The following is a 12,260-nucleotide window of genomic DNA, read 5'->3' as shown; positions in this document are numbered from 1 at the left end:
GGAAGCTCAGGTGGGGGGTGTCTAAAATCCTCCAGGCGTCACATTTCGTGAGGCTTGGGTGTCGTTCGTTGGCTGGGCGGGCGAGGGCAGGTGTTCGGCTTTCGGGAACAGCAGGTTCACGCGGAAAACGTGGCCTTAAGGCGTGTCGATGGGGCTGTATACTGCGTACTGCAGAGGCGTAGGTCAACGCTGGAGCTTCAGCTGAAGGCGTAGAAGACGTGGAGCCAAACGCATGCAGCACTTCGCGCACAATTTCTTCAAGAGTTGCTATTTGAGGCTGGTTAGAATATGATATCAGGGGAGACAGCTCTTCCTATGGAATTTCGCGGATGACATCCCGCAAGTTTCCTCCGAATGCTGTGCCAGCAGAGTGCGTATAGTTGAGGTCACTTAGTACTGTCGAGAGGAAATGGCGGGCTCTTGCTTCCAAAGTTTTCTCGATTTTGGCTGCTTCGCTGGTGAGTTCAGCGACGGTCTTCGGTGGATTGCGGGTCAGCCCAAAGAAAAGTGCCCCTTTAGCACCACGCATCAGAAGCTCCATATTCTTCTCTTCCGTCATGTCAGGATCGACGCGTCGAAAAAGGCGCTTTATGTCTTTTGCGCATGCGGTCGCTGTCTCGTTCGGGTGCTGGATGCGTGACTGTAGAAGCAGCGGAGCTTTTTCTTTCCTAACAATCCTTGTGAATGCCTTCAGGAACTCCCGCTTGAGCGTTTCCCACGCCTCTAGAGAAGCTTCGTGTTTTTCGAGCCAATTTCTCGCAGGTCCTGCAGCCATTCTTCAGGATCTTGGCCCAGTGAACCATTGAATATGGGCGGAAGTCGGGGCTGGTGCAAAATAATAGGGGCTGGTGTTGTAGCCATGGATAACGTTGCCGTTAAGGAGTCCTTCTTTGCTCGCGTGCGGTAAAGTAGTAGGCCCAATTCAGGTGGACGCCTCTGGAGACGACGGCCGCTTCGCACTTCGTCTTCGGTTGAGACGGCTTCTGCGGCTCTCTCTTGATATTCGAGACGGCTCGGGCTGCTTTCACGGGCTCTCAGCGGCTGAGGGCGACAGGAACATTCGTTAGCACCTCCACCAGATGTCACGCAGTGATGACTGCAGTCCGGAGAGCAGGATGACAGCGAAAATGGCTTCTAAACAAAACTTCTTTATTTGGGCTGACTTGCGCCAGCAAGGAACAGAATGCCTGGGCGGCGACGTAGAAACATGCGCGCAAGGTGGTCGTTGAAGCGAATGCCCGATGCTCTCGGCCGAGCTCATTTTAAAGCTGATAGCGAACTTTCAAGATAGAGCATGGAAAGTTAGTAGAACATTCTGGTATAGCGTAGAATCAGCTCCGCCTGGGTGCGATGAATTGAAATAAATCTGGGCACGTATTGCATTACAAAAAAAGATAAAGTAGCGTGCCGGCAGCTTCTAAGAAAGAACAAACAAACATTACAAAAGAATCGCGGCAATAGTCATGATCAGCTTAACTACGCAAACTGGATGACAAACTCATCTCCAAAATCTCTTGGCAACTCTGTGAAATATCTCTTGGCAACTAAGGTTAGCGTTTTTCCATAAAATTTGTTATACTATCCACCCGCTACACTCTTGACGTCCTTGCAATGCTGCCCTCTATTCGATTTCGCTCCGCTACTGCTAATAAGTATAAGGGCATAGAACATGATCTTCCCATACACTTTTTTCTTCCCGATTTTTCTGGGATGTCATCAATTCGTGTTTGTTCATTGACCCACTCTGCTTTCTCCCTGTATCTTACTGTTACACGTGTCGTCTTCCTTTCGCAGCTTGCTGCGTTGTCGTCATTTCCAGTTGAACTCATTTCTTCTACCTTCACGTTTCTGCCCCTTAAGTGTGTTGCGGAAATATGAAGCTTCTACAGTTTTCTCTTGAGAGATGCGGTAAACCGCAGTTCATGATCTCAGAGTACCTACCAAATGCAATCGACACCAGTTTTATTCGTCTATTATTCTCTCTCGTGGTGCGGATCGGCGGTGGCTACCATCCCCAAGTAGATGTATTGAGTTGCCCGCTGTAGCACTTCGCTTCCTGCCGTCCCTCGGCAAAAACTATACATTTCATGCATAAGGTTGGACATTTTTATTGTATTAAGTCATTTTTGTAGCGAGAGCTACATCGGCCGTATTCTCGCCGTTTCGCTGTAGCCGGTTTACAGACCGCGAGCTGAGCCATCTCTTAGCAACCGCCAAAGCTTGCAGCGCCGCTCACCGCGCCATCTGGCATGACGTCAGAGGAGCCGGTGAAACCGCGTTGCAACAACAGAGGTGGAGCCGGCGTTGCATCGTATATATAGAAAGAGCGGCTAGGTGGTATTCGTCGGCAGATATAGAAAGTGAGTCGGAGGGACTGAAAGAAGCCAAGCTTCGTCGACTGGCACCTTGGGTCAGTGGACACCTTAGTCGCGCTTTAAGCTACGTGGCGGTAGTGACAGATGTGCGCTGCATGCGTTGGCACTACAAAATTGTGCCAGAAACATGGCATTGTAGCCATAGGCCGTCGAAGTCCATTGTGTTCATTGGCGTTGGCCTCTAACAACGTCTTAGGCGCATAACTGCCTCTCTGGGTCAGTGGACGCCTGAATAGCGCTTTGAGGTGCGTGGGATGGTGAGAGAGAGATGTGAGCTGCACGCGTTAGCGTTGAGAACGTTGTGGCAGGCGCGCAGAACTGCAGCAGTAGGCCACAGCGTTCTTTGGATGAACATCTCGCGATCGACCGTTAACTTCGCGCTGCCAGGGTGGCAGGATGGGCGGGCTGCCTGTCCAGTGTTTGGAACGCGCTTTACGTTAGAGACGCCAAGCCGCGTATAGTTGCCTGATACGCCATAGCTTTCCCTTTCTAACCAGGTTCAAGAGTAGTTGAACTGCACCTGATTTTTTTGCATTCATGATTACGCTAAAAATGCGTACGTGGTAGGTTCGCCCAAATTCTTGCTAGCTATTAAAAGTACATGCTTAAAATTTCCTAAATATACTTCACTTGAAAGCATGCTTCGAGCACGTTTCAAATACTTTAACAATATATATATGCGGTTTCAGCATTCAGTAAATGAATTAAAAATGCATTTTAGTTAATAATAAATAAATTTGTCTAAAGTACGGTTCACTTCTAAGAAATCAGAAGTGCTCGAAAACGTGTTTGTCCACACTTCAAGCTGCCATTAAACAATCATGACGGTAAATGCACTTTCTTTCCTCTTGGCCCTTTGTTAATCATAACTTCTAACAGGGAGACAATCACCGCTGAATTACGCTATGTGTGAAGAATGCGATAGAATTAGATGGAGAGGTGTGTCTTGGGCACCTCCGGGCTAGAGCCTGCAAGAAAAAGGGGCCAGCTCGCAGGGCTCGCAGGCTTCCATTGAAGCTGATATGTGTGCTGATTAAGAGTTCAACTCCCGACAAATGCCAGACGCAAGTTGCGACAGTAGTTATATTCTAGGTCGCCCACAGATTCGCACGTTACCTTTACCGGACTGTACCGTATGTTGCGGGCCGACAGACTTTGCGTCACATCGCCGCACTGGTCAATATGTTGTGTCCTCAGATATTTCAGGAAAGCCGGCCACTAATTTTTGAAAATAGTTATTTGAAATAAAGACAAGCATATTAAGCCATAGCAACACCAATTTTGGCAGGCATCCATAGACAGGCGAATCCTGTTATTTGGTGAATCGTTTATTGACTGCGTTAGAATAGTTAACTTGTCTCTTATTAATGATAGTGCCCTGATGGAGAGATTTCTAGACCACGGTTAGTACTAGCCATTTAAGTTTTTGTAATTTCGACATAGCGACTACCCTTGCCGCTTTGATTTAACTTATTTGGGTCATTTCTCGCCCCATTGCAAAACCGCGCGCCTGTGCAGAGTGCAAAGCGACGAAAATCAAATTGTGTCACCCCGTGACGCCGGTACCACGCCACAATCTTGCCCCTTCCGTGCTGCGGTGCTCCTCGGAAATCGCCATTTTGCTGCTGCACGTGACTTTCGCGGTGACTTCACGTGACCCTTTGATGTCATGGAGCTCCTAATTTTTAGAAACGTTGGGTTTTTTACAGATGGTACTCCTAATGATTATCGCGATAAAAGGCTCTTCGACCAAACCGTTGCGTCAGTAGGTCAGTAATTCGTGCCGCCATCGACGAAATTCATCCATTGCGGTAATGTCCACTTGCGGTCCTTTTTAGGCCTAATTGAGTTTGGTATACGTTAAATGCGTCATAATGTCCACTTGCGGTCCTTTTTAGGCCTAATTGAGTTTGGTGTACTTTAATTTGTCACAAATATACTAAACGAGCACGTGAGCTCTGGTGCCATGCCGCAGTTACGGCCCTAGGCGCTGCTCGATGCCTTACTGCGCCAGGCGAGGCGTGGCAAAGGAGGTCACATGCTACCTGCTCGACGGAGTGGCGCGGTTTGATTGACGTCAAGTAAAACCAATGGGTGGGCTTGTTGATGCATGCTGAAGAAAGGATGTTCCACGGCGCTCAAAACGATGAACACACAAAAGACAAGAATAGGACGGGCATTGAACTCCAACTGGAGTTCAGCGCCCGTCCTATCCGCGACTTCTTTGTGTTTGCCTTTTTAAGCGCAGTGGAACTCTTTCTTTTTTCTCGATGGACGTCGCTGTGCGGGCTCCGCAAGCGCGGGATATTCGAACTGTGAAAAAATTGGGCAACGTTTTTTCAATGACAGTGTATTTTCAAATACAGATTTGAATTTATACCAACTGATACGGCTATCACCAGCAGCCAGCTACTAACCTCTAATTACGGCCAGAAGCTCAACCATAACAGTTAAAAATAACTCTTAAAAATTAGTTAAGCAGGTTACTAGTTAAAGCGACCCACCGGTTCCCTGTTTTCCGCCAAAACTGATTTTCTATGCCTCAAAAGCCATACTATTACATCGACAACTCTATGTTTAAAAATTGCTGGCGGACTTCCCTGAAACACGCCGTGCAATCACGGTAGAATAAACGACGATATTTACACAAGACGTACTTCGTTTAACAGGTCGCTTTTTTTCTAGCAGTTTCCATGCGATTTTTGCTTGTTTGAGGGAGGAGAGAGCGTGTGGCAGTTGTTCTGCCAAAAAAGAACGAAAAGAACCAAATGCCACAAGCGGGAACACGATAGCGACCGCTTTTATCGACGCAGCAGTAGCATACCCGGTTTTTACGAAAGATATTTTATAACTTTTGAAAACTGGCTTTTTCAGCTGGAAGAACGCTTTTTCGGCATATGAACGTGCGTGGTTGATCTCATCTAAAGACAGCTAAAACGTGCCATGTGGTACGCTACTTAACTAATAATGAGCGCTGAACACCTTAACTATCAATGTTAGTCATATTTATTGAAAGACGTGTTGGCCACCGTAGGTACCAGCAATACAATTTTTTCTAATTTCGAAAATGCTTTTTCCTTCGGAGCTCTGGCCCTTTATATTTTTACTATTTTGACGACTTACGCGCACTAGAGCGGTTCGTTTGCCTGCAAGGTTTTTGCAACCGTATCTATTTGGCGCTTAGAGCGTAAAATTTGTTGGGCAATAGCGCTGATGGCAACTTCGTTTTCCAGATTCTAAACACTAGTTTCGATAATACTTACAGTGGGCTACGCGCATCTCAATAAAGAGGAGAAGGTTAGCGATTCAGTAATTGTTAACGAGCCCACTAGAAAGCTCCTCTTCGTTGTATTCCGATGTGCTATACCGCTCACAATTCATAGCCGAAAAAAAATGTTCTTCTAATTGAAAAAGACTTATTATAAAAACTCCACAAAATTTCAGGCGAAACGCCCGTTACTTCGCCACTGTATTGTCGACGGCTTTTTTTTCGTATTGCATTAAAAGTGTCTTTTTCTTGTGATTAGTGCGAACACATTCGCAATAACAAACTTCAGTGTGACAAAGTGTTGCTGATGTATTAACGTAACTCTAGTAGAATATATCACAGTACAGTAGTGGAGAAGGCAATCATAGTCACCTAAATCCATGAGAAGCAGGCAGGACTGCTAAAGAACTACTTTTTTTTGCAGGCAAGACATCCCCATGGAATTCTTCATTAGCGAACAACATCCTGACAGTGGTATTGGTTTTATAAATTCCGGTAAGCAATTTTCTGAGGATATACAGCATGTGAAATTGAAACATGACAGCTCTACGAGTTTATTGCATTATCTTTGATTTTAACAAGAAACATTGAAGCTTGGTATTTTGCTATAGCTCTATGGCTGGTAGCCGAGCGGTCCAAAACTGGAAACGGTATACTGAGCGAAGCTATGCCAACACGACTAGCAGATAATCTTGGGGGAGGGGGGGGGGGGGAAGGGGGGGAGGTGAACACAGCTGTTATTGGATCTAGACTGGCCTGTGGTCTGCAACCTGGGAGATTATTTACTTGTTTGGAAGCCTCTCAGATCTTCCAGAACACCCAGAAGCATTGCGTGATTATCGGGGCGCCATAGCACTACTTCCGCGGCCTTCAGGGGTAGACCCTTGGGTGTGCAGCAGGCCCTGAGTGGATTTAGCTCTTATCCGCCGCCCATCACAACGTCTCGTGTGGGATCCTCTCCGTGGCGGCAGTATTTCGACGGAGGCGAAATACAAATCACCATTGTGCTGTGCGATATCAGTGGACATTAAAGAACCCAGGTGGTACCATTTACCCGGAACCTTCTGCCATACGACGTCACCAAATGCCTGTTTTGCATCGTTACGATGAACGCTTTAATTTAGATCTATGTTTAGCAAACGTTTTAAAATTTAAATTCTGAATGTTGGCGTTGAATATTCGTTACTCTGTCAGCAGGGCACAAGCCCAAAATATTTTCGTAATGTGAGGAAAGTTGACACGAAAATAAAAAAGAAATACTCATGTCAGAAGGCCATATTTATTATAACTACGGTGGCAGAAATTTCCTCCTTGTAAGCTATATGCGGCGCTCATTGGTTTCCCCATGGTGGATAACTAAGAGCACAGACCAATTTCAACTAGTCTGAGATGAGCGATCGTTCTAAGGAAAATAAAAAGGAGCAACCTCATTTATGGGCAACATATATTTGGTTAGAAAATGATGGATATTCTGTCAAATTTTGGAGGCATTAGACACACAGAAATTTTCACATCGGCGTGATAGCGTATTTTTTTGTGCAGTTCATAAAGGGCAGCCGCGTTCTCCATGTTAAATCACAAGTAAAATAAAAGACCAGAATTATTTATCTTTGAAAGGTTTAAGAATAAACAACAATAGTTTCTCCTTGTGAATTACCGGCTAACGCATCAGAGACGAACCACTAAGGAATTACCATATCTGCTATTGTTATCGCCTCATTAGATAAAGCTTGCCGCCGCAGTGGCTCAGTGGTTATAGTGCTCGGCTGCTGACCCGAAATACGTGGCTTCGATGCCGGCCGCAGCTGTCTAATTTTGTTGGAGGTGAAATTCTAGAGGCCCGTGTACTGTGCGATGCCAGTGCACGTTAAAGAACCCCAGGTGGTCGAAAATTCCGGAGCCCTTCACTACGGCGTATCTCATAGCCTGAGTCGCTTTGAGACGTTAAACTCACATAAAACATTGCTTTAAGCAGAAAGACCCCACCATTTTAATCTCGTTTTTCAGATACTTCTCACCCAATCCCGGCACAAGCGCAGTACAGCGATTACAAGAGTTGCTTTATTTTGAAGATCCGTTTGGGAGCGCAGGAACGTGAGTAAATATGCCGGGGTTTTCAAAATATCTTTTTTTTTTCACTCTTCTAAGAAGGATGGCACGAAAAATACCGCCAGCCAGACCGGTTCAAAGCTCAGGACAACTTTCGTAGAAGTGATCGCAATTGATGCAGTCGTCACAGTCAATCTCACGGAAACATTCCCATCATGAACACTTCGAACGCATCGGACATGTGTGAGCGATGAAAATTAGCTCTTACATGCATACACTAAGAAAATATTAAGGGTAGCACAGCTGTGCCCACTTAGAAACGTTTGAAGCGTTATTCGGCAGGTGACCACTTAAATCCTCGCAAGGAGCTTCCAGTGTTCAAACTCTATGTTCCATGCATTGCGCGCCCGTCAGTGGTGTTCCTTAAAACTAATTGCTGTGTTTCTACTGGGCTACACCCTACATTGTCTGACTGAAAGAACGTGGAATGGTTTAAACGAATGCATTGCGGACCAATTCAATTCAATGGGATTATAGCACAAGAGAACATCTTAATAATTGTCACAAAACTTTATTTCCGACGCGCTCATGGCTCCTTTTTTTCGTTTTTTGAATGAATACGAGAAAAAAAAGGAACAAAAGAATTCACTTAGACGCTCATGCATATTTTGGAAAAGAAGCAAAACAAGTAAGGAAACAAGAAGAAGTAAAACAAAGCTTTATCCCGGGTGACAAATGCTGCTGCCGATCCGATATACAAGAGAGTACCACCTCACTGTTTTGCGGAGGGTGCTGTCGCCTACGATGACCATTTTTATAAATGTCATGACCAAAAAAATCTAACTCAGGAGAAACACACGGAACACCGGACGACCGATGCGTAGTAGCGCTTCCGCTTTATTTGCATTTACCAGCGAAGTTGCGTACTAAAAGAGAGTACGCCGTATAAGACGCATTTAATAAAAAAAAATTTCCGATGATCACGGTTCTCCGTAATGTGAAATATGAGCGCAGCTTGATTTTGAGACGTTTTGAAGCAGGAAACTTGCACAATGTTTAAGGTAATCTTAAGAATACAATGCCAATCACTGCCTTTTTGTCGCACAACGCCTCTAAACTGTCGCACTGAACTAACGCTCCTCAATGGCGCAGAGCGCAGTAATTCACCCCTTGCCCAACTCTTGCGCTATAGTGTACTAGAACTGTGTTTGTCTCAGTACTTTAAGGAGGAACACCGACGCCACAGTGTGCGCGTCTTCCTTTGGTGCCGGCTGCGAGGCGCGTGTACGGCACATTCAGAGTAGGGCATGCATGTACTGTGCGATGGTCCGACTGCCATTTCATAGCTTGCTTTCGCTATGGCTAGCACTATTGTGGTAGATCTTACACTAATTCGAACATAATCAGCGACGTACTTGTAAGACATTTGAAACATCCACATTCTTCGCGCTAAGAATCGCGTCACTCGGGAAAAGCAATGTGGCGTTTTTCATAAAGCCTCCATTCTGTGCCGCCTGATGTGGAGGGGTTACTTGAGTACCAGCTGACTACCGCATCTACGGCAGTCGCTTATGCGCAGGTGCTTGCGGTGCTCTGTAAGCATCACGGCTACCTGCGAAATTGTTTAGAAAGTAATTAAAAAAAATGCCCAGGCTTAGCTTGGTTAAGCCAAGAATGCGTGGCATATTGCGCGGTCTTTTTGCGCGAGGTATTGCTTGGCGGCACTCGATTTCCTCAGCAGCTTTTCCTCCGTGACGTATGGATGGATGGATAGGAGCGCCCCCTTTGAAACGGGGCGGTGGCAACCGCCACCATGGTCAGCCTTTTTTATTTTTTGTTTTTTTATTTTCTTCTTCCTTTTCTTTCTTCTTTTTTAATTTTTTTCATTTCTTTTTTTTGTTTTAGCGGGAGTCAGGTGGTGGCTGCGGCCGCGCGCGACCGCGCGAGTCGGGGCCCAGCTTTTCCTCCGGCTGTCGTGACGTCACGTCACGTGGTTTGGTAGCTGCCCGGCCGCGCCCAAGGGCTGAACTGAGTGATTGCAATATGCTACGCATAAAAACTGGTGGCGCAAAGTGAGCACGACCCGTCTGACCTGTTTCCGGCGGTCTTGTCCACTTTCCAACTTTATTTCTTCTCCCGCTACCATCTCCTCCTTCTTCTAATTCTCACCCTCCCTTCGTTATCGCCTTAGTGCATCTTTCGCTTAGCTATAGATCTCCAGGTTACGCTGACAACGACGACGATGAGCAAGCTTGGAACGGACGTCTATGGGCTGCGCTCTAAGAGGAGCCTGTCCTCTTGCAAACACCTTTAGGCGCTGTCGAACAGAAAGCTTTCAATTTTTGAAAATGTATCAAGTACATTATAGTCAGACCACAGGTCGTTTGGTTAGCATTTGAATTTGATTTGAAATTTTGCAAGGCATCTGTGTGGCATTAGCGGTCGAGAAAACTGACTGAAATTCGGTGCCTCGGAACACATCTTTTTCTGGAATTTTTTCTCATGCCTAACACTCCCGTCTCGTGTGGTCTTTCTATTCGCATCAGCGCTACGCGCAATGTGTCCTGGGTCGAAATGCAGTGCAGCGTGCAAACTCGCCGCAATTGAGGTTTGCTTATTAGAGCTTTCCAACCAGGTGTAAAAAGGTTCTCGTAACTCAAGTTGTCTTAGGTATAGGAAAAACTGTTGAGCAGTTTTTCTGCAAAGAAAGTGCTAAGATTTTGGAGCTTTGCTTTACTGAAAAGTCGTAATTGGAAGCCGCAGCAAACGTGGTCGAATGAATGAGCGTTTACAGCACACTGAAAGGACAATATGCAGCTTCCGCTTCTCAATTTTAATAATTTTCGGCAATGCCTAAGTTTCCTTTCTTACTGTCTTAAAAAGACAATGCGCAAAAAGCCACCGTGCAAGAACCTACTGCAGAGAAAAAGCGCTCAGTGTACTTTTATATTTAAAGAACGCACATGGCTATAATATTACTGAATAACAATGGTTATGACTTTTTCTTTCGCAGTATGCTTGCAGTGGGTAGCACCAGGCAAAGTAAATGCTGTTCCCGAAGCATGCAACGCTGCATTCAGCGAGAAGTGTGGCGGTGTCGTGTTGCTGTTCAAGGATGACGCCTGCTAATGAAATATTTACCCACATATATTTCACTCCTTGGGAGAAGAGCTATAGCAAACAATATAACAGACTCTTTGGTCGGGAATAAAACAGAAGAAAACTGCGCTCTCTATTGAAAGGCTTGTTTCATTTTTGAGTACACCCTCAATGACATACTATGACCGCACGAACCTTTCACGGTTTTCGGTTTTTTATCCTCTCCAAGGCAAGATAGTATGCTGGTTGTTAGGCTACACTAAGAAACTGGCGCTTCAGTTTGTTCGCCCCTCATAGGAACACTTTTCCGCAGTTGGCTTGTGCTAGCCATGCCTGATGTCAGGAAACGTAGTTTGGACTGTATGAGGATGTGGACTCCTGTCCGCCGCTAACCGCTGAGAGATAAATTTGATGAAGTTAATTTGAGCCTCTGAACATCTTGCAATGACACCGCAAAATAGACTCCGATAACGCTTTCAATAAAGCTACCGTGTATCTGCGAAAGCAGGTGCCGAAGCAGGTAGTGTTTTACTAAAGCTTCTCTCCTGATTTATGGACACGGTGAACAGTGATACCGAATTATCTCTTTCTCTCTTCATTACTCACAAATAGAGCACCTAGTCATTAATGTGCAACGCTTGCAGTCATGTACCTAAAGGAATAAGCTACGTTTTTCTGAAACGTATGCGATTGGAGACAATTTAGTCCCGCTACTGGATTTCACAGAGTGGCAAATTTTTCCTTCATCCTTGAGGTGTCTACAAATCTGCATGCACTTCTACTGTTATCAGGTGTACTGCGCTCATTTTCGCCGTCGCCGTGTAGCTCTGTTCAGGTGCATGAAGTCTACTCCGAACAACATAGGCAGATGGAAAAGACAAGCGTTGTCCTCACGGCAGCCGACATGCTTATTCAGACCAAAAATTCTCAGCATCGCTGTCTCTTGTTTTCTTTTGTTCTGCACCAGTGCCTAGCCATTCTCCGGCCGTGGATGCGCGTCATGTTAACAGAGGCCAATAACAGCATCACGAACAAGTAACCCATCACCAGAAAGACAACAAGCATAAGTGCGCCACCGCTCCTTTTCTAAACGACCAATATCCCCCATAAACTGTGCTGTGCAGTTCTTAGACGTACTGCGATTCCATCGAGAGAGCCGGAGTGTGTTACAACTAGGTACTTTATAGGTTTTTGTTTGGACGCTGTTCTTGTGCGTTCTGAGCGCTGTACAGTTTGTTGAAACCTAGTTGTAACACAACACTCCTGCTTGTCTCTAAAAGCCTAGCACATCTGAACTGGACACTACAATACACTATGCAAACCTGAACTCTGCAAACCTGTTTTTGCGGAGCTCTCACGGGTTGTGTACCGACGAAATAGCGATGTTTGTGACATCTTAACTTCGTAAAAATAACCGTTAGTCTCACCGCACATTGCGTGCCTTCTAATAATCCACGTTTTCAGATCTA

The 12,260-nt window shown here is 45.7% G+C and overlaps 1 protein-coding gene across 1 annotated transcript in view; it reads left to right on the top strand.

Annotated features, from left to right (window-relative positions):
• The window catches only part of LOC149360373 (uncharacterized), a 28,664-nt gene extending 17,843 nt beyond the window's left edge, over nucleotides 1-10,821 (top strand). Inside the window, exons 3-5 of the mRNA XM_089569262.1 lie at nucleotides 6,068-6,138; nucleotides 7,651-7,737; nucleotides 10,706-10,821. Of these exons, the coding sequence (XP_089425388.1) occupies nucleotides 6,068-6,138; nucleotides 7,651-7,737; nucleotides 10,706-10,821 (274 nt within the window). The remainder of the gene's footprint in view (nucleotides 1-6,067; nucleotides 6,139-7,650; nucleotides 7,738-10,705) is intronic.
• Nucleotides 10,822-12,260: the final 1,439 nt, after the last annotated feature.

The sequence above is a fragment of the Amblyomma mixtum genome, chromosome 2 (genome assembly GCF_055824585.1).
Source record: "Amblyomma mixtum isolate Tamu chromosome 2, ASM5582458v1, whole genome shotgun sequence".
Classification (NCBI taxonomy): Eukaryota; Metazoa; Arthropoda; class Arachnida; order Ixodida; family Ixodidae; genus Amblyomma; species Amblyomma mixtum.
This window is presented reverse-complemented; position numbering and strand designations above follow the sequence as displayed.